The sequence below is a fragment of the Geotrypetes seraphini genome, chromosome 1 (genome assembly GCF_902459505.1).
Source record: "Geotrypetes seraphini chromosome 1, aGeoSer1.1, whole genome shotgun sequence".
NCBI classification, from domain to species: Eukaryota; Metazoa; Chordata; class Amphibia; order Gymnophiona; family Dermophiidae; genus Geotrypetes; species Geotrypetes seraphini.
The window spans coordinates 92,708,597-92,728,417 of NC_047084.1; the positions used below are offsets into that span (position 1 = coordinate 92,708,597).

Below are 19,821 nucleotides of genomic sequence, written 5' to 3' on the forward strand. Positions count from 1 at the left end.
AAACTGATATTAAAGTCATGCTAGACCATGAAAGCACATTTGCATTTTTACCAGAGAGTTGATTATTGCTAAGTCTATTTGCCTTGACATAAACTCCATAGATTTATGCAGGTTCTAACGCTCTGTATGTGTTCCCTAGTGTTCTGTTCTCTTTCTGATTTATGTGTTCATTATTTCGCTTGATGATTAAAAATGCATTAAATGTATTTGCATGTACAGTAAGCACACGAGTTAATAGAAGAGTTGTTATAGCGATTTCCTGTAATCTGTGATTATGATGAAATACTGTAACACCATTTATGCAATGGATTTATTACACTGGTAGATCATGTTATTACTGCATGTTGAGTCAGAAACATATACCACAGCAACTTATATATTAACTGAAATCACTACTAAACAGAACGCTATTGGAAATATGATAAGGGCAATTAAAGAAGTCATATTAACTAGATTCCTCATAATATCAACATCATCTTTTATTTTTATGAGCGGCAAGGGTCTTGTGGTTTCCTTTTGGCTTTCTGGGCTTCAGGCTTACTTTACAACAGAGAAAAATGAAGGCAAATAAAGACCATGTGGCCTATCTAGTCTGCCCAACCATGCCATCCACTATCCCCTCCTCCCCCTTAGAGATCCAATTTACTTTTCCCAAGCTGCCTTGAATTCAGATACACTCTTCATCTTGACCACCTCCACTGAGAGGCCGTTCAAGCACTCAGCACTCTTTCCATGAAAGTGTACTTCTGAATTTGTTCCCTTTCACCTTCATCCTTTCAAATGAAGGACAACTCCAGTAGAAGAGGGCATAGGATGAAGTTAAGAAGTGATAGACTTAGGAGTAATCTAAGGAAATACACTACTTCTTTATAGAAAGGATGGTTATTGTTGTTAGGTGCCATTGACTCATGTTTAAGTCCTAGAGACTTGATGAATTGCAGATCTAAAAAGAAATTGGTGTTTTGCTAGTCCAGAAAGGTCCTCCAGCTTCATCTTCATGGGTGTTTTCAATCTGTACAGCCATCTGATTTCAGGTCGCCCTCTGCACCTGATTCCTTCGATCTTCCCAAACATGATGTCCTTCTTCAGTGATCTCTTTCTTCTGATGGTGTGACCAAAATAAGACAGTCATAACTTCCGTTATGTGGGCTTCAAGTGACATAGCCAGTTTGATCTCTTCCACAATTGATTTGTTAGCTCTTCCGGCGGTCCAAGACTCGCCTAAAATCCTTCTCCAGCACCAACGCTCAAATGTCAATCTTCTTTCTGTCTTGTTTCCATAGTGTCCAGCTTTCACATCCATGGAATAGTCTGAATTCAAGAAAGTGTGGTACAAGGATGTGGGATCTCTTAGGGAGAAGAGGAGATAGTGGATATTGCGGATGGGCAGACTGGATGAACCATTTGGTCTTTATCCTGTTTCTGTCCTATGCCCCTCATTCCATAGCTTCCTCTCAATTGAAAGAGACCAAATGGCCCATCCAGTATGCCCATCTGCAGCATCCACTATCTCCTCCTCTCCCTAACAGATCCCACATTTCTCTTTCGTGCACAAAAACTCTTCAACCCCTAAACTGTACTGTTCCCTTGGGATTTTGCATTCCCAAATGCATGACCTTGCATTTCTTAGCATTAAATCTTAACTGCCAAATTTTGGACCATTTCTCAAGCTTCACTAGGTCCTTTCTCATGTTAACCACACCTTCAGAGGTATCTAGTTCAGATTTTGGTGGTATCCGCAAAGAGGCAAATACTACCAGACAGCCCTTTATTAATATCACTTACAAAAATGTTAAAAAGAATAAGCCCAAGAACCAAACCTTGAAGGACATCACTGGTAACATCTCTTTCCTGGGAGTGATCTCCATTGACTACTACCCTCTGTTGCCTTCCACTCAACCAATTTGTGACCCATTCCATCACTTTGAGGCCCATGCCAAGGGCACACAGTTTATTTATTAGACGCCTGTGTGCAACACTGTCAAGGGCTTTGCTAAAATCTTAATACATCACATCTATCACTCCCTCTATCCAATTCTCTGGTCACCCAGTCAAAGAAATTGATCAGATTTGTTTGACAAGACCTCCCTCTAGTGAATCCATGTTGCCTCAGATTATGTATTCCACTAGATTCCAGAAATGTTACTATGATCTGTTTTAAAACTGTTTCAATTAATTTACTTACCACCACAGAAGTCCTACCTCTTCCTTACTTCCACTTTTGTGGAGAGGGACCACATCTGCCCTTCTCCAGTTCTCCGGTACCATTCTAGAGAAGCATTGAAAGGCCAGAAAGCAGAGCCGCCAGCACTTCCCTAAGTTTCTTCAGTATCCTCAGATGTAAACTATCTGGCCCCATCACTTTGTCCATCTTTAGTTTATTAGCTCCTCCCAAACACAATCCTTTGAAAATCATTCAGGGTTTACCATACTTCTAGCCCTATTTTCATTTGTCTTCTGTGGTCCTGCTCCTGACACTTCAGCCTTATCTTTATCAGTTCTACATATTTCTCCCCTTTACCTTTGAGTCTCACAATGCCACTTTTGCACGTCCTCCTATCACTATTATATCTAAAACATTGCCCCCCCCCTCGGTTTTACCATATCAACTATTTTTCTTCCATTTGCATCTTTGCTTTCCTGACTATTCAACCAGCCTTTATCAACTTTTCCAGATATTTTTGCCTGTCTGCTTTCTGTGTTCTTTTGCAGTTAACCTCTTAACCACCTTTCTTTACCTTCTCAGCTACTATTTTTGAGAACCAAAGCAGCTTTTTTTTCCTCTTGCATTTACTCACTTTCCTTATAAAAATGGTTTGTTGCCTTTACAATAGCTCCTTTCAGGGTTTCATACCAATAATTTAAACCTAGTCAGGAATTCAGGATATCCACAATGAATATGCATGAGGTAGAGTTGCCCATCAATGATTTGAACCCAGTCAGGTTTTCAAGATATCCACAATGAATATGCATGAGATAGATTTGCCCTGCTTAATAGAATAGTGGCTGTATTTTAGGCGCAGAGACTTATTGCAGCCATAGTGCTGGTATAAATGCAGACATCTAGATTGTTAAAGAATGCATATAATAGTACACCGTGCCCAAATTGAATCACTCTACATCAGGGGTCTCAAAGTCCCTCCTTGAGGGCCGCAATCCAGTCGGGTTTTCAGGATTTCCCCAAAGAATATGCATGAGATCTATGTGCATGCACTGCTTTCAATGCATATTCATTGGGGAAATCCTGAAAACCCGACTGGATTGCGGCCCTCAAGGAGATCCCTGATCTACATGGAACTAGTACAGTGGTGCCTCGCATAACGAACGCCTCACACAACGAACGCTGCACACAACGAACTTCATGTCTTGATTCACACAACGAACTTCGTTTCACACAACAAACTTCACACAACGAACTTCGTTTCACACAACGAACTTCGTTTCCCACAATGAAGTCGCCCGAGCTGCCGATGTATTGCATCCTTCCGCGCAGGCACTGCAGGCAGTCGTTAGTCACTGCGCTTAACTGCCCTCTCTCACTGTATACAGTCGTCCTTTTAAGATAAACTCAATATTTTTTATATATCATGGCTTCTAAAAAAAGCAGGAAGGTGATTTCTGTTGAAATGAAACGGGAAATAATTAGAAGGAGTGAATGTGGGGTAAAACAGTGTGACCTCGTCAAAGAGTTTGGCCTCAGCAAGACCACCATTTTCACCATTTTGACAAATTTATCTTTTTTTATGTCATCTTAGCATATTTTATGCTGCAGAACGAATTATTTTTTTTAACATGTATTGTTATGGGAAAACGCGTTTCACATAACGAACTTTTCGCATAACAAACTTGCTCCTGGAACGAATTAAGTTCGTTGTGTGAGGCACCACTGTATTTCCAGAATACTAGTTGAGCTTGCATTTCAGGTCAGATTAGGCACCTAACTTAATTGGAAAAAATCCCATTAAAAGCCTCAATAATTGGAAAACCAATTTAATTAGGCAATTGGCACCTATCTGATTCTATAAAAGTTAGGTAGCTGTCGCATGGCACATTGCGGCGCCTAACATCTAAGTGGGCATTTCTATGGGCAGAGCATAACTTAGGCACTGCTAAGCGCGATTCTTCAAAAACTGAGGTGCCTGATATGTAGGCCTTTATAAAAACCCTGGCCTACATTTCAGGCGCCTAAGTTTTATACAGAGGCGCCATGAGCCGCGATTCTGTAAACGGTCAATGACTCACAGCCAGTGCCATTTTCTAGGTGCCAGCCAATTTAGGCACCGTTTATAGAATCACCCATTCACGCCTAACTTAGAGCATGAGTATTTGGACAGACTTGTACGGTTTGTGTCTCATATATGGTGACTTGGTGTAGGATGGGCTGGAGAGGGCCTATCAATGGGAACTCCTCTAACTTGGAACGTGAGGACGTTATTTCATTCTCCCAGGGGAGCTCAGAATGGTTTACTGAACAGTCTCTGATAGTCTCTGTGGCAATGGTAGATCCTGTGTGATTTTTCTTTTTCTCTTTTTTTTTTTACAGTGATTCCTTATCATATTAATATCACTACAGGCCAAGAAAAAGATGGAGGCACAGAGAGTCGTGCTTATATCATCATTATGGGACTCCAGAAAGTGCAGACAACCCGGCTCTGGCTAGACCTCCCAAAAGAAAAGAAGGGATTTGCTCCCGGATCTGTGGAAAAGTTCTCCGTAGTTGGATTAGATGTAGGAGAGATTAAAAAGATGGAGGTTAGAATGTGAATTTGTAGTGGATACCACTTGACTATCAAGTTCAATTTTGGTAGGCCAAAGAATTTTTATTTTCCTAGATACAAGCTAAACAAAAATAAGCACAGGACAACCAAATCCACAAACTCAAAGTTGCAAAGCAAAGAATGGATATGTCCTAATAGGATTGGTGAACACTATTTATCATGTAAAAGTCCTTTATTCATCAAATAAATAACAATTCAAACTCAATGACTCAACATGTAATGTTTCGGCCTCATTGACGGGCAGACGGTTGGCGGGCAGAAAGTAGAGGGTAGGAGTGAAGGGCCACTACTTGAACTGGAGGAAGGTCACGAGTGGTGTTCCGCAGGGATCGGTGCTTGGACCGCTGCTATTCAATGTATTTATAAAAGATCTAGAAACAGGGACGAAGAGCGAAGTAATAAAATTTGCAGATGACACCAAGCTATTCAATGGGGCTAGGACTAAAGAGGACTGTAAAGATTTACAAAGGGATCTAAACAAACTAGGGGAGTGGGCGACGAGATGGCAGATGAAGTTCAATGTAGAGAAATGCAAAGTCTTACACGTAGGAAACAGAAACCCGAGGTACAGCTACACAATGGGAGGGCTGTTATTGAGTGAGAGTTCCCAAGAAAGGGACTTGGGGTAATAGTGGACATGACAATGAAGCCATCAGCACAATGCGCAGTGGCTGCTAAGAAAGCAAACAGAATGCTAGGAATAATCAAGAAGGGTATTACAAGCAGAACGAAAGAAGTTATCCTGCCGTTGTATCGGGCGATGGTGCGCCCGCATCTGAAGTATTGCGTCCAATATTGGTCGCTGTACCTAAAAAAGGATATGGCGATACTTGAGAGGGTTCAGAAGAGAGCGACATGTTTGATAAAAGGTATGGAAAACCTTTCATAAGCTGAAAGATTAGAGAGACTGGGGCTTTTTTCGCTGGAGAAGCGGAGACTTAGAGGGGATATGATAGAGACTTATAAGATCATGAAGGGCATAGAGAAAGTGGAGAGGGACAGATTCTTCAAACTTTCGACAACTACAAGAATGAGAGGGCATTCCGTAAAATTAAAAGGAGACAGATTCAGAACCAATGCTAGGAAGTTCTTCTTCACCCAATGGGTGGTGGACCCCTGGACACGCTTCCAGAGGGAGTGATAGGATAGGGTACGGTATTGGAGTTCAAGAAGGGATTGGACAATTTTCTGAAGGAAAGGGGGATAGAAGGGCTAGTATACAGGTCCTGGACTTGATGGGCCGCCACGTGAGCGGACGGTATTGGATTTCAAGAAGGGATTGGACAATTTTCTGAAGGAAAAGGGGATAGGAGGGTATAGATAGAGGGCTAGTATACAGGTCCTGGACCTGATGGGCCACCGCGTGAGCGGACTGTTGGGCATGATGGCCTTAGGTCTGACCCAGCAGAGGCAAGGCTTATGTTCTTATGAGTTTGAATTACAGTATTTATTTGAAGAATAAAGGACTTTTACATGATAAATAGTGTTCACCAATCCTATTAGGACATAACCACTCTTTGCTTTGCGACCCAGACACAAGCTGTCATTTCTTCAAAGGAAATAAGCAAAAAATATGTAGTACACTTATATAGGTAGGGTTACCAAATGTCCGGATTTCCCCGGACGTGTCCTCCTTTTCGAGGACATGTCCAGACGTCCGGACGGCTTTTCAAAACCCGGCACTTTGTCCAGGTTTTGAAAAGCTTGCATGTGACACCATCGTGTCACAAAAGTGCAGGTGCAAATACCATTATGATGAGCAAACGGGTCGAGGGGCTGGGGATGGAACAGGGCATGACTTGGGTAGGACAGGGCATGGCTGGGCAGAACTGGGCGGACCTGGGGGGCGGGGCCATGGGGGCGGATTTTCATTCCCCCAAATCTGGAAACCCTATATATAGGGAAATTCTATACATAAGAACATAAGAAATGCCTTCACCGGATCAGACTCTAGGTCCATCCAGTCCGGTGACCCGCACACGCGGAGGCCAATCCAGGTGTTCCCTGCTGAAGACCTTGTTTACCCGTATCCCTCAATGTGTTTTGCAAGATGTGCATCCAACTTGCCCTTGAATCCCGGAATGGTGGTCTCTGTCACAACCTCCTCCAGGAGAGCATTCCAAGCGTCCACCACTCGCTGTGTGAAACAGAACTTTCTGATATTTGTCCTGGGCCTGTTGCCCCTCAGTTTCAGTCCATGACCCCTTGTCCAAGTCACATTTGACAATGTGAATAACGATGTTTCTTGCTCTATTTTGTCGAATCCTTTTAGTATTTTGAAAGTCTTTATCATATCCCCTCTCAGCCTTCTCTTCTCGAGGGTGAACAATCCCAGTTTTCCGAGGCATTCATTGTAGCTCAAATTCTCGATGCCTTTTACTAGCTTCGTGGCTCGCCTCTGCACCCTCTCCAACAGGGTTATATCCTTCTTCAGGTAGGGAGACCAATGTTGGATAAGTACTTCAAGTGTGGTCTGACCATTGCTCTGTAAAGCGGCATTATGATGTCCGCCGATCTACTCGTGATTCCCTTCTTTATCATGCCCAACATCCTGTTTGATTTCTTTGTCGCCGCTGTACATTGAGCCGACGGCTTCAGGGTCTTGTCTATCAGTACATTAGGTGCTACTTCTGTGGCATATTTTCAGGGCAGAAAAGCGTTCCTGTAAGAGTTTGAAAAGAGGGCAGAAAGAGCAAATAGAATAGCGCCTGTTTCTGTATGGGTCTGCAAAGGGGGGGGAGGGCCATGGGAGGTATATGGGCAGGTCATGGGCATTCCCATTAAATGCGCACAGTATTATTGAACAGTGCAGATCCATGCCCATTATGCATGCCAGGATATACACCTGGTAATTCCTCATACCCAAAGTTGGGAATGGATCTCAATGCAATACATTATTCTATAAAGAATGCCCATCCCAGAACGCCCATTATAGAATGATGATTTTTTTTTTTTCAGCCCTGCATTTTGGGTGTCATTTACTGAATCCAGCCCATGCTACACAGCAGCAGGAGTAGATTTATTAATCTCTTTCTCCTCAACAACGCATTTCCGGTCCTATTAACAATAGTGATTAACAATAGTGATTTACAATAGTGATACAATAGTGATTTACAATAGTGACACCATGAACACCTTCTTTCACATCAAACAGCATTGTGGTGTAAAGACCTAGATCAACTGCTTTTGCTCACTACTTATGAGGAATTCAGAAAACTTCTAAAAACTCAACTGTTCCTAAAGTATCTAGACAACTGACCCACTCATCTTCTTTCTCCTCCATAGTGATTCCTCTGTCCTATTGATCTCTTTCTCCTTAACAACGCATTTCCGGTCCTATTAACAATAGTGATTAACAATAGTGATTTACAATAGTGATACAATAGTGATTTACAATAGTGACACCATGAACACCTTCTTTCACATCAAGCAGCATTGTGGGGTAAAGACCTAGATCAACTGCTTTTGCCCACTACTTATGAGGAATTCAGAAAACTTCTAAAAACTCAACTGTTCCTAAAGTATCTAGACAACTGACCCACTCATCTTCTTTCTACTCCATAGTGATTCCTCTGTCCTATTGATCTCTTTCTCCTCAACAACGCATTTCCGGTCCTATTAACAATAGTGATTAACAATAGTGATTTACAATAGTGATTTACAATAGTGACACCATGAACACCTTCTTTCACATCAAGCAGCATTGTGGGGTAAAGACCTAGATCAACTGCTTTTGCCCACTACTTATGAGGAATTCAGAAAACGTCTGAAAACTCAACTGTTCCTAAAGTATCTAGACAACTGACCCACTCATCTTCTTTCTCCTCCATAGTGATTCCTCTGTCCTATTGATCTCTTTCTCCTCAACAACGCATTTCCGGTCCTATTAACAATAGTGATTAACAATAGTGATTTACAATAGTGACACCATGAACACCTTCTTTCACATCAAGCAGCATTGTGGGGTAAAGACCTAGATCAACTGCTTTTGCCCACTACTTATGAGGAATTCAGAAAACTTCTAAAAACTCAACTGTTCCTAAAGTATCTAGACAACTGACCCACTCATCTTCTTTCTCCTCCATAGTGATTCCTCTTGTCCTATTAATCTCTTTCTCCTCAACAACGCATTTCCGGTCCTATTAACTCTCCTCTTCCCCCCTCTTAAATTCAATCAATTTGTACCTCGCTTAATCTATTGTAAACCGCATAGAACTTAACGGTATTGCGGTATATAAACTGTTATTATTATTATTATTTACAATTAACCCTTTCTGTCAAACTGATCATTTGAAAACTTCTGAACATGCAATTATTGGTGGTAATTAAAATCAATGAAAATTTAGGCATGAGTCCAAAAAGGAGGCGTGGAAATGGGTGGATCATGGGTGGGGCGTGGGCGGATTGGGGTGCATTACTTTCAGTTATACAGATAATTATAGAGTACGGCATCTGCGCCTCAATTTTGGCGCAGGCATTTGTGCAGCGCTTTCGTTGGTGCAAATGGCCATGCCTAATTTTAGCATAACAAAAAGCTTTATTTATGAATCACAGATACCTTGCAGTCCTTTGTGATTTACAAAAGATAAAACCAGCGCATTAAGGGCTCCTTTGACAAAGGTGCGCTAGGGTCTTAATGCGCGCAATAGCCATATCTGAACCAATAACAACATCTGAACCACGCAATAACGCGCGCAATAACGACATCTGAACCGCCAATGCAAAATGATGTTCAAAAAAATAAGATTTCATCTATCTCAACTGTCTCATTACATGCAAGGTTTTTTCTTCCATAAATTTGCAATTTGATCCTTGTATCTCCAGGAGAGATCCAAAATAGTCCCTAATACTTTGGTTGATTTTTCAACTTTAAGAGAAGCTCCAGATTCCAATGTAATCAATGTAGGGAACAAAGATGACTGATTATTAGACCATAAACTTTTACTTGTTGCAGGTTTCCGTGTCTCGCTGCGCCTTGAGACTCAATGCCAGCTGCGGAAACCCTGAGAGAACATAAAACGTTTGTCTTATTTGAATTTAGTTTTAGCCCATCTTTCAAGTTTTCCAATACGACCCCTGATCTTAATATTGACATTTCCAATATCCCTATCCACTGGAATTAACCAAAAAATATCATCAAGAGAGTAAACATAGAAACATAAAAACATAGAAATAGACGGCAGATAAGGGCCACGGCCCATCTAGTCTGCCCACCCCAATGACCCTCCCCTACCTTTCTCTGTGAATAGATCCCACGTGTCTATCCCATTTGGCCTTAAAATCAGGCCCGCTGCTGGCCTCAATCACCTAAAGTGGAAGACTATTCCAGCGATCAACCACCCTTTCAGTGAAAAAGAATTTCCTGGTGTCCCCGTGCAGTTTCCCGCCCCTGATTTTCCACGGGTGCCCCCTTGTTGCCGCGGGACCCTTGAAAAAGAAGATATCTTCTTCCACCTCGATGCGGCCCGTGAGATACTTGAATGTCTCGATCATGTCACCCCTCTCTCTGCGTTCCTCGAGTGAGTACAGCTGCAACTTATCCGACAGATCTTCATCCGACAGAACCAATGTCTGCACAGAACTCAAAGATATTAAAAAGTACAGGAGAAATAGAAGACTCCTGTGGAACTCCACAAAGAGTTCCAACCTTTAGAGGAAACTCCATCCTTGATCATAGAATAGCTACGATTTGTAAGAAATTCCTTAAACCATTTAATAACTGATCTACACAAACCCAAATTACTTTAACCTGAATAGTACGTTGCACTATCAAATTGTAGTATTATAGATTGACGATTCAAACTCAACCAATATTTTACTCTTGGTGTTAACATTAACAATAACAATTTAGTGCTATGTTTAAGTCGAAACCCAAATTGGGTTGGATGTAAACTAGAGAATTGTTCTATGTATTTTGATATAGCTGTTTATTGACCAGAGACTCTAGTAATTTAGCCAACAGAAGAATATTGAATACCGGCCTAGAATTAGATGGTTGAGAAAGATTACTGTTTTGTTGTTTTAGTATAGGTGAAATGACTTTACAAATATTGCTCAACTGGAGGTTTATAAAAATATTTTTGTGTTTGTTTTACTCCAGTTCCTCTATTTTTGTTTTTGGTGATTTGTGATACAAAATATTACAATATTACCCATATTTTGCAGAAGAGAACCTTCAGCTAGCAGTCTATTAATAAATTCAGCTAGCCATGATAAGAGCACTGTCAGAGCCAAAAGGTGCATTTTTTTTCAGAGTTTTCATATTTATTTTTATATAGGCACCATCTAACGAAATAACCCTTTACTGTTTTGCGTTATTCCCTCTTTAATATCCATACTGGATGTATCTATAGATTTCTCCCAGCATCCCCCCTCCAAGGTTATTTAGCATATTTTTACAGCACCCCACATCCTGTGGATACCCATCTGAGTACAGTCAATCGTCAAAGCAGCTGTGCAAAATGCTGCAATAATTCCTTACAAAATAAAAGGTTAGATGCACTCAAAATAAAAAAAAAAACCCAACATGCTGGCTTATTGATGAATCTCCATAATCAAGGGGAAGTGGAGAAAGCATATCAGCAGGCCGAGTGACTTGATAGAAAGCAAATGTTCTGCCCCAGGCATCAATAAGTTTCTTTTTATTCCCTTGATTATGATAGATCATCAATACTCGAGCACAATTTTACCATAAGGGAGTCTAACCTTTCGCTTCTGTGCAGACTGGAGATGGTTGATTAAGTTCATTAAACGCAGTTATCGAACGTCAATTACCGAATGCCTAGGAAATGCAGGGTAACTTCAGGTGAGAGTTGCAGTGCAGACGCCTGCCTTTCTAGACCATGAAATAAGCTTTTCTTCAGTCATCCTTGTGAATTAATTTCAGGCAGGCAGCAGAGTTTTGTGTTAACACAAATTGAACTGAGGCAGCAGCCCTTGCAACTAACCGCAGACATCTTTCTTCGGCATCCATAATTCTATTACCTTAATAAATATAAATATCAGAAGTATATCTTTCGATCATTCGTACCATGCACAAATTAATTTAAGAAAAAAAAATGCTTTCTGTCTTTGCTGGCTTAGGGTCAACTGTATAACTCAGTGAGGTGGGGGGGGGAGGTAGGCTTATGGCAAAATGTGCCCCAGTAGGGTGGCAGGAGTGTATGGATTAAGTGGCATAGCGAGGGCACCTGGGGCAGTGGCACTCCCCCACACCTTTCTCTCTCCCCTCCCCGCTCCTTCTTTGCAACCCCCTCCCCCCCCCCCGTGCTCTCCTCTCAGCCCCACACTCCGTCAGCGCTGACGTCGGGGAAGATTTCCGATCGGCTGTGTGAGCGGCAGGGCAGTCGGAGTAGAAGACGAGCCTCGCGGCTCGAGTTATATTTAACCCCGCGGGTCCCCCATCGTCCCCGTTCAGCTCTCTCTCCTGTGCACCCCCTGGTAGTACTGCCCTGATGGCAGCCCTATGCGTGCCAGCTGCAAGGTCTTCGCGTGCCACAGTTGGCACGCGTGCCATAGGTTAGTGTCAATTAATATACAGTAAAACCTTGGTTTGCGAGCATAATTCGTACCGAAAACGTGCTTGTAATCCAAACACTCGTATATCAAAGCGAAATTCCCCATAAGAAATGATGGAAACTCAGGTGATTTGTTCCACAACCCAAAAACTTTAATACAAAATACCACACGTACTTGTATTGCAAGACCTTGCTTGTTTATCAAGATAAAATTTAATAAAATGTTTTGGTTGTCTTGCAAAACACTTGCATACCAAGTTACTTGCAATCCAAGGTTTTACTGTATAGGATCATTTTGAAAACATTCTTTTTCAAATGCTAGTTGAAAAAAAATGTTTTTATTTTAAACAATTTTTATTGATGATAAACCAAAACAATCAAAAACACACAGCAAGATCATACCATAAGCACCAAAACAGGAGGTCAGCAGAACAGAAAAAAACAGTCATATCTTCATATTTTACAATAGCAAAGGTAACATTAATCCCTACCCCGTGGAATCTTGACCCCCCCAACACAAAGATTTGAGTTCGTAAACATCCAACTCCCCCACAAAACCTCTCAAACTTCCCCTTCCCCCTTCCCTCCCATCCCCCTACCCTCGCAGCTAACCCAACGATCAGGTCCCAGGTAAATGAGGATGAAATACCGCCGGAGCGGGAGGCATGTCAAACATTCCAAGTTTATTGAGAAAATAACAGCCCACACGTGGGGGCAGCCAATGAATATATTGACCCCAAACAGAGTAAAAATATTTCGATCATTTAAAGGTAAAATTCAAAGCACAAAATTCCAATAGCAGCAGTGCATGTAAGCAATTTCTCCAGTGCCCAAAAGTGGGGATTTCCGCCTGAGTCCAAAATTAAAGAATACATTTCTTGCCCAAGAGACATGCTTTCAGGACCCAGAGCCGAGCTTCCCCCTCTAACCAGCAGGGCAGCCACCTGCCTGAGCAAGATCCCACCGAGATGAAGAATAAGCGATTGCCGTTAAACATCTCCCAAATAGTTAAGAATCTCCTTCCAAAAGACTGTTATTGGAGGACAATATCAGAAGGCATGTATAAAAGTATTGGAAGCCTCCTTATAGCGTACGCAAAGAGCCGATGGAATCCCACTCATTAAATAAAGTTAATGCTGAGAAACATAAGCTCAATACATTATACGAAACTGACATTCCTTCAATTCAGCCGAAACCACCCAATGGGGAATTACACGAATAAGACGGAGAAATTCACCCTCTGGCAAGACCGCTCCCAAATCTGCAGACCATCTATCCAGCAGCTCCGGAAACCGCCTCGCGGTTAACCCTTGAACCAATTTTCAATAAAACAAGGAAATGGACAACTGATCCACTTCCTCAAAAGAAAATAACCCTTCCAAACAGGGAACCGCAGGAAAAATAAGTTTTTAATGATGTTTTAAAAACCTTGAAACTAGGTTCAAATCATATAAAATGTGGGACTTTGTTCCACAATGAAGGTGCTAGATTGAAAAGAGAGGCGTAGCCAGTAGAAGGAAGAAGGTGTTGATGCTCCTGTACAGGTCATTGGTGAGGCCCCACTGGAAGTATTGTGTTCAGTTTTGGAGACCGTATCTGGCGAAGGACGTAAGAAGATTTGAAGCGGTCCAGAGGAGGGTGACGAAAATGATAGGAGGTTTGCGCCAGAAGATGTATGAGAAGAGACTGGAAGCCCTGAATATGTATACTCTAGAGGAAAGGAGAGACAGGGGAGATATGATTCAGACGTTCAAATACTTGAAGGGTATTAACGTAGAACAAAATCTTTTCCAGAGAAAGGAAAATGGTAAAACCAGAGGACATAATTGGAGGTTGAGGGGTGGTAGATTCAAGAGCAATGTTAGGAAATTCTACTTTACGGAGAGGGTGGTGGATACCTGAAATGCGCTCCCGAGAGAGGTGGTGGAGAGGAAAACTGTGACTGAGTTCAAAGAAGTGTGGGATGAACACAGAGGATCTAGAATCAGAAAATAATATTAAATATTGAACTAGGCCCGTACTGGGCAGACTTGCACGGTCTGTGTCTGTGTATGGCCGTTTGGTGGGGGATGGGCTGGGGAGGGCTTCAGTGGCTGGGAGGGTGTAGATGGGCTGGAGTAGGTTTTGACGGAGATTTTGGCCCAGAAATAGCTAAGAAGAAAAAATTTAAAAAAAATTTAAATTGAATCAGGTTGGGCAGACTGGATGGACCATTCGGGTCTTTATCTGCCGTCATCTACTATGTTACTATGAATGCTTTTGATTGAATAGTCTCCCAGCTACTGAAGGAATAGCTAGCCTATGATCATGTAATAATCTTAAAATATGTGATAGTGTATATGGAATAGTTTAGTCACCTCTCCTTCATCTTCTAACATACCAGCATATAAATGCATTTAAGAGTCATTATCTAAACAACACATATACCTCCATTTATTTATCATAGCTTTTTCCCATCCCTGTTCTTTCCACTGTCCTCTATAAACACAAGCTATCCCAGAATCAAGTCTTCTTCATGGTGTCAGTCATACTCAGGAAATACGTAGTTGGAAGTTCTGCACAATGTCTTCAGATCTTAGAGCTCTATTTATTTGATTTGTTTTTTTAGCCCATCTTCCCAAAGAAGCTCAGAGCAGGTTACAAATCAGTTACTCAAGCATTTTCCCTATCTGCCCAAGGGGGCTCATATAGTATCTAATGTACCTGGGGCTTTGGGGGGATTAAGTGACTTGCCCAGGGTCACAAGGAATAGTGCAGGGTTTCAACCCACAACCTCGGGGTGCCGAGGCTGTGGCTCTAACCACTATACCACACTCTCCACTCATGCGTTTTTCTTCCTCCGCTGTGTTATAGCCAGAAATCTCCAGATTCTAGGAAAGGGCATAGATCTACCATAAATCTTTCCCTTGCTTTTGTTTATTTTATTTTCCTTTGATTTTTCACAGATGGGCCACGATGGAACCACTCCAGAGAGCTGCTGGCTAGTGGAAGAGATACAGCTTATTGTGCCTACTAAAGGGATAATGTACACCTTTGTTTGTAATTGCTGGTTAGCCAAAGACAGAGGGGATGGTCTTACTACACGTGTCTTCAACATTCTCGATGCCAACTGTATTGCCATTGGCCATAAGGTTTGTCTTAAGAAAACTTAAACATTGCCATCCTCATTTATGCTAATAAGGAAAGCTATTAGGTTGCATTTATTCAGATTTCCCTGCTGCTATTTTAAAAATATCTTGCTGCTCTTATTATCTTCATCATTAAATGCAAAGGTAAGGACCTGAGGAAACATTAACCCCCCCCCCCCCAAAAAAAAAAAAAAAAACAACCCATTTCAGAATGAATTGGGATACCAGTCTATGTAAATTTATCTCATACCTGGGCTGACTAGGGGCTCCCATTACGAATCAGTGGTAGAAAGTTCCGGTGTGCTAAATGCGATGCAGCCCATAGAAATGGAAGAGACTGCATCGCATTTGCCTCATGGGAGCCACTATCGTGGCTTTGTGAAAGAAGCCTTATGAGATCCTGGTTTAAAAGGGGGCCTTAGGTAGGATAGGAGACGTTCTCAGGAAGAAAACAGCACATGGAACGTCTTTGTAAATTCTACCTTCTTCAGGCCCTGTAGACCTTGTTCTGAGCTGGACCAAATATATTTTTATATATCAGGAATTAATTGACCCTTTTATGACTAATTATAGTCAGGAAAATCTAAATTAGAGAATGGCAAATTGTGTCCCCCATCCCCGCCCCATCCACATAGAATGTCTTTGATTCAGCCCTCTTGTTTTCAGTGTTTCTTGATATTCAGGCTAGAGAATGACATGGGGACAGGTACCCACGGGGTGGGGGTGGGGACAGGGATAGAGCCTGCAGAGAGAGGGACAAACTTTGTCCCTATGTCATTCTCTTAAAACTTGAAACTAATATATCTATGTAAAAGCAACACATCTTAGACCAGGGATGTCCAATGTCGGTCCTCGAGGGCCGCAGTCCAGTCGGGTTTTCAGGATTTCCCCAATGAATATGCATTGAAAGCAGTGCATGCAAATAGATCTCATGCATATTCATTGGGGAAATCCTGAAAACCCGACTGGACTGCGGCCCTCGAGGACCGACATTGGACACCCCTGTCTTAGACGATTGGTAACTGAATTCAGTGATTTAAAAAACAAACAAAACAAAACTGCAGAAGCTTCTTTTCGATTTCAATGAACTACTGTTAAACAACATCATTTGTATTTTGTCTGCCATCTGCAACATCCTTCCATCATGTGCCTAGCTGCTCAAGCATCTGACTGTTACTGCAATAAATTCATCCATCATTGCTGGCATCAAGATCATTTCTAATATTTAATAGACACTTATTTTCCTGTTCATCCACTAAATAGTTTAGGTTCTCTTCTAGACCTACGTCTGAAAGACTATCCAATTACTTTCCCAGATATTGTAAAAGCTTAGGCAACTGAATCTTTGGGAAGGTTGTGCCAAAACCAGATAGAAATGAAAGATTTTTTATGTGATTCATAAACAGTTATACAGAATACTGTCCCCTTTAATACTTGAATAAAAAGTTTTAAATATAAAATCATATGTGTTTGTGGCATGTTCAAATGAGGACAGAGTCCACGGGAGTGAGGCAGGGATAGGGACAGAGCTCGCTGGGACAGAGATGGAGCCTGTGGAGACAGGGACAGAGCTTGCAGGGAAGGGGGCGGGGATGGGAACAAACTTTCCCCCTCTTCTACGACACCGCGCTAGCGGTTTTTAATGCAGAGACAGCACAGAGAGCTGCGCTGCATGGCCTACGCAGCTTCTGACGCTCGAGTTCCTATGAGCATCGGGAGCAGTACGGGCCATTCAGCGCGGCTCCCCGTGCTAGAAACTGCTAGCGCAGTTTTGTAGAAGAGTTGGAACATTAACTATACCAGACATGGGCGACTCCGGTCCTCGAGGGCCGGAATCCAGTCAGGTGTTCAGGATTTCCCCAATGAATATGATTTGAAAGCAGTGCATACAAATAGATCTCATGCATATTCATTGGGGAAATCTGAAAACCTGACTGGATTCCGGCCCTCGAGGACCGGAGTTGCCCATTTCTGGTATAGTTAATGTTCCAACTGATGTTTAGCACTATTTGGCCGGACTGGAACGGCTCCTGGCCAGCCAAATAGCCGGTTGGTTATCCTCTGATAATCAGCAGTAGATAGCCAGCTATCTCCCACTGAATTTCCCATTCCTCGGATTGGCCGGTGACTGGTTATGTTGCACGAAACAGCCAGTCACCGCCAATATTCAGCGGCTGTCTGGCTAAGGCTAGCAACTAATAGAGCCACCTATAAAGCAGAACTATCTTTGGCCACTAGGCCTTAGGCAGCCAGCCACTGAATACTGACTGACTGGATAAGTCCGTGGCACCAAACTTTGACCCAATGTTCAATGACGGTGGCTTCAGGCTGCCTTCCACGGTCTCAATATCAGGCCTATTGTCTGTATCAAATTTAGGATCAAGTCCACTAAGAAAAGGCAAAAAGAAAAACTGGAGAATAGCACAAAATGGAGGAATAACACAACTCACGTATACACCCCCACCCCCGTTTTATAAAACCGTAGTGTGTTCTTTAGTTCCGGCCATGGCGGTAACAGCTCTGATGCTCATAGGAATTCTATGAGCGTTGGAGCTGTTACCGCCGTAGCCGGCGTTACAAACCATGCTACAGTTTTGTAAAAAGGAGGGAGGGGTAAATAAATAAATCTAGGAAAAAGAACATGTGCTGATTTAGAAGAGCAGCTCTTAGGTTGCAGATCCCATAGAAGACATTCCCAGCATCATCCCTTTCACAGCTAAGAAAATAGTCAAAGATTGAAATTGTATAAGTTACAGGCAAATACTTTTAAAACCTATAGGAGGAAATATTTTTTCACTCGGAGAATAGTTAAGCTCTGGAACGCGTTGCCAGAGGTCGTAGTAAGAGTGGATAGTATAGCTGGTTTTAAGAAGGGTTTGGACAATTTCCTGGAGGAAAAGTCCATAGTCTTTTATTGAGAAAAACATGGGGGAAGCCACTGCTTGCCCTGGATCGGTAGCATGGAATGTTGCTACTGTTTGGGGTTCCGGAATCTTTTGTTACTCTTTGGGATTCCAGAATCTTGCTATTCTTTAGGATTCTGAATGGAACTCCTTGGGTTTTGACCACCATGGATTGGCCACCATGAGAACAGGCTACTGGACTTGACGGACCATTGGTCTGACCCAGTAAGGCTATTCTTATCTTTTTAAGTTCAGTGCATAAGATTTGCCATATTAATTCAGACCAATGATCAATCAACCCAGCACCCTGTCTCCAAAAGTGGCCAGTTCAGGTCTTAAAAGACCCTAAAAAGGAAATCAATTTCTTGTTTCTAGCGCCCATTGATAAGCTGCAGTTCTTCCAAGTCTAGCTGGTTAATAATGATTTGTGGGCTTTTCCTCCAAGAACTTGACTAAACCCCTTTCACACCCAGCTAAGTTAGATGTCTTGACCACATCCTCTGACAACAGCTTGCTTGCACATTGACTGAAAAAAATGTTTCTCCAGTTTGTTTTAAATCTGGCATCTGTTAGTTTCATAATGTGTCCTCTAGCTTTCCTACTATTTAACAGAATAAATTGCATTTCCATATTCATCCCATCCAGCTTTTGATTTTTATAGAACCTTATCAAATCCCTATCAGTCTTCCATGCTGAAGAGTCAAAATCTGTATAACCTTTCTTAAAGAACACATTCCATCCTGGTTGCATTTCTCTGTAGCTTTTCTAGCTGAGATCTCTTTTTTTGAGATGGGACTACCAAAACTGCATGCAATATGTGAGGTATGATTGCACCATGAATCATTATATAGGAATTACTACAGTACATTCTCTGTTTTATTCTCTATCCCTTTCTGAATAATCCCTAACATTCTCCTCCCTTTTCTGACTGCCATTGACACTAAACTGGATTTCAAGGTATTGCCCACATTGATTCCAATATTTTTTTCCTGAGCGGTGATTACAAGTATGGAACCCGACATTGTGCTCCTATAATTAGAAATATTTTTCCTATTTGCATCACTTTATAGTTGTGTATGGTGCAGTGGTTAAAGCTACAGCCTCAGCACCCTGCGGTTGTGGGTTCAAACCCACTCTGCTCCTTGTCACACAATCCCCCTATTGCCTCAGGTGCAATAGATAGATTGCGAGCATGCTAGGACAGACAGGGAAATGCTTGAGTACCTGAATAAATTAATGTAAGCCATTCTGAGTTCCCCTAGGAGAAAAGTATAGAAAATTGAATAAATCTGTGAAAAGGTTTCAGCCTCTGATAACCAGAGCTGATATTGTGACATCATAATGCCTCATTCCACTAATGCCTAAGAGCCAACCTCATCAATGATGTCACAATGGCTTGATTGTCCTAGATTTGGCTCACTCCCCCTTTTGCCCCAGGTACGATAGATTGTGAGCTCGCCAGGACAGACATTCTGAGCTCCCCTGGGAGAACAGT

General features: G+C 42.1%; 1 protein-coding gene across 1 annotated transcript in view; it reads left to right on the top strand.

Moving 5' to 3' along the window:
* LOXHD1 (lipoxygenase homology domains 1) overlaps window positions 1–19,821 on the top strand; it is a 485,723-nt gene that overhangs the window by 342,319 nt on the left and 123,583 nt on the right. Inside the window, exons 37-38 of the mRNA XM_033935008.1 lie at window positions 4,544–4,752; window positions 15,241–15,426. Coding sequence (XP_033790899.1) covers window positions 4,544–4,752; window positions 15,241–15,426 — 395 coding nt within the window. The remainder of the gene's footprint in view (window positions 1–4,543; window positions 4,753–15,240; window positions 15,427–19,821) is intronic.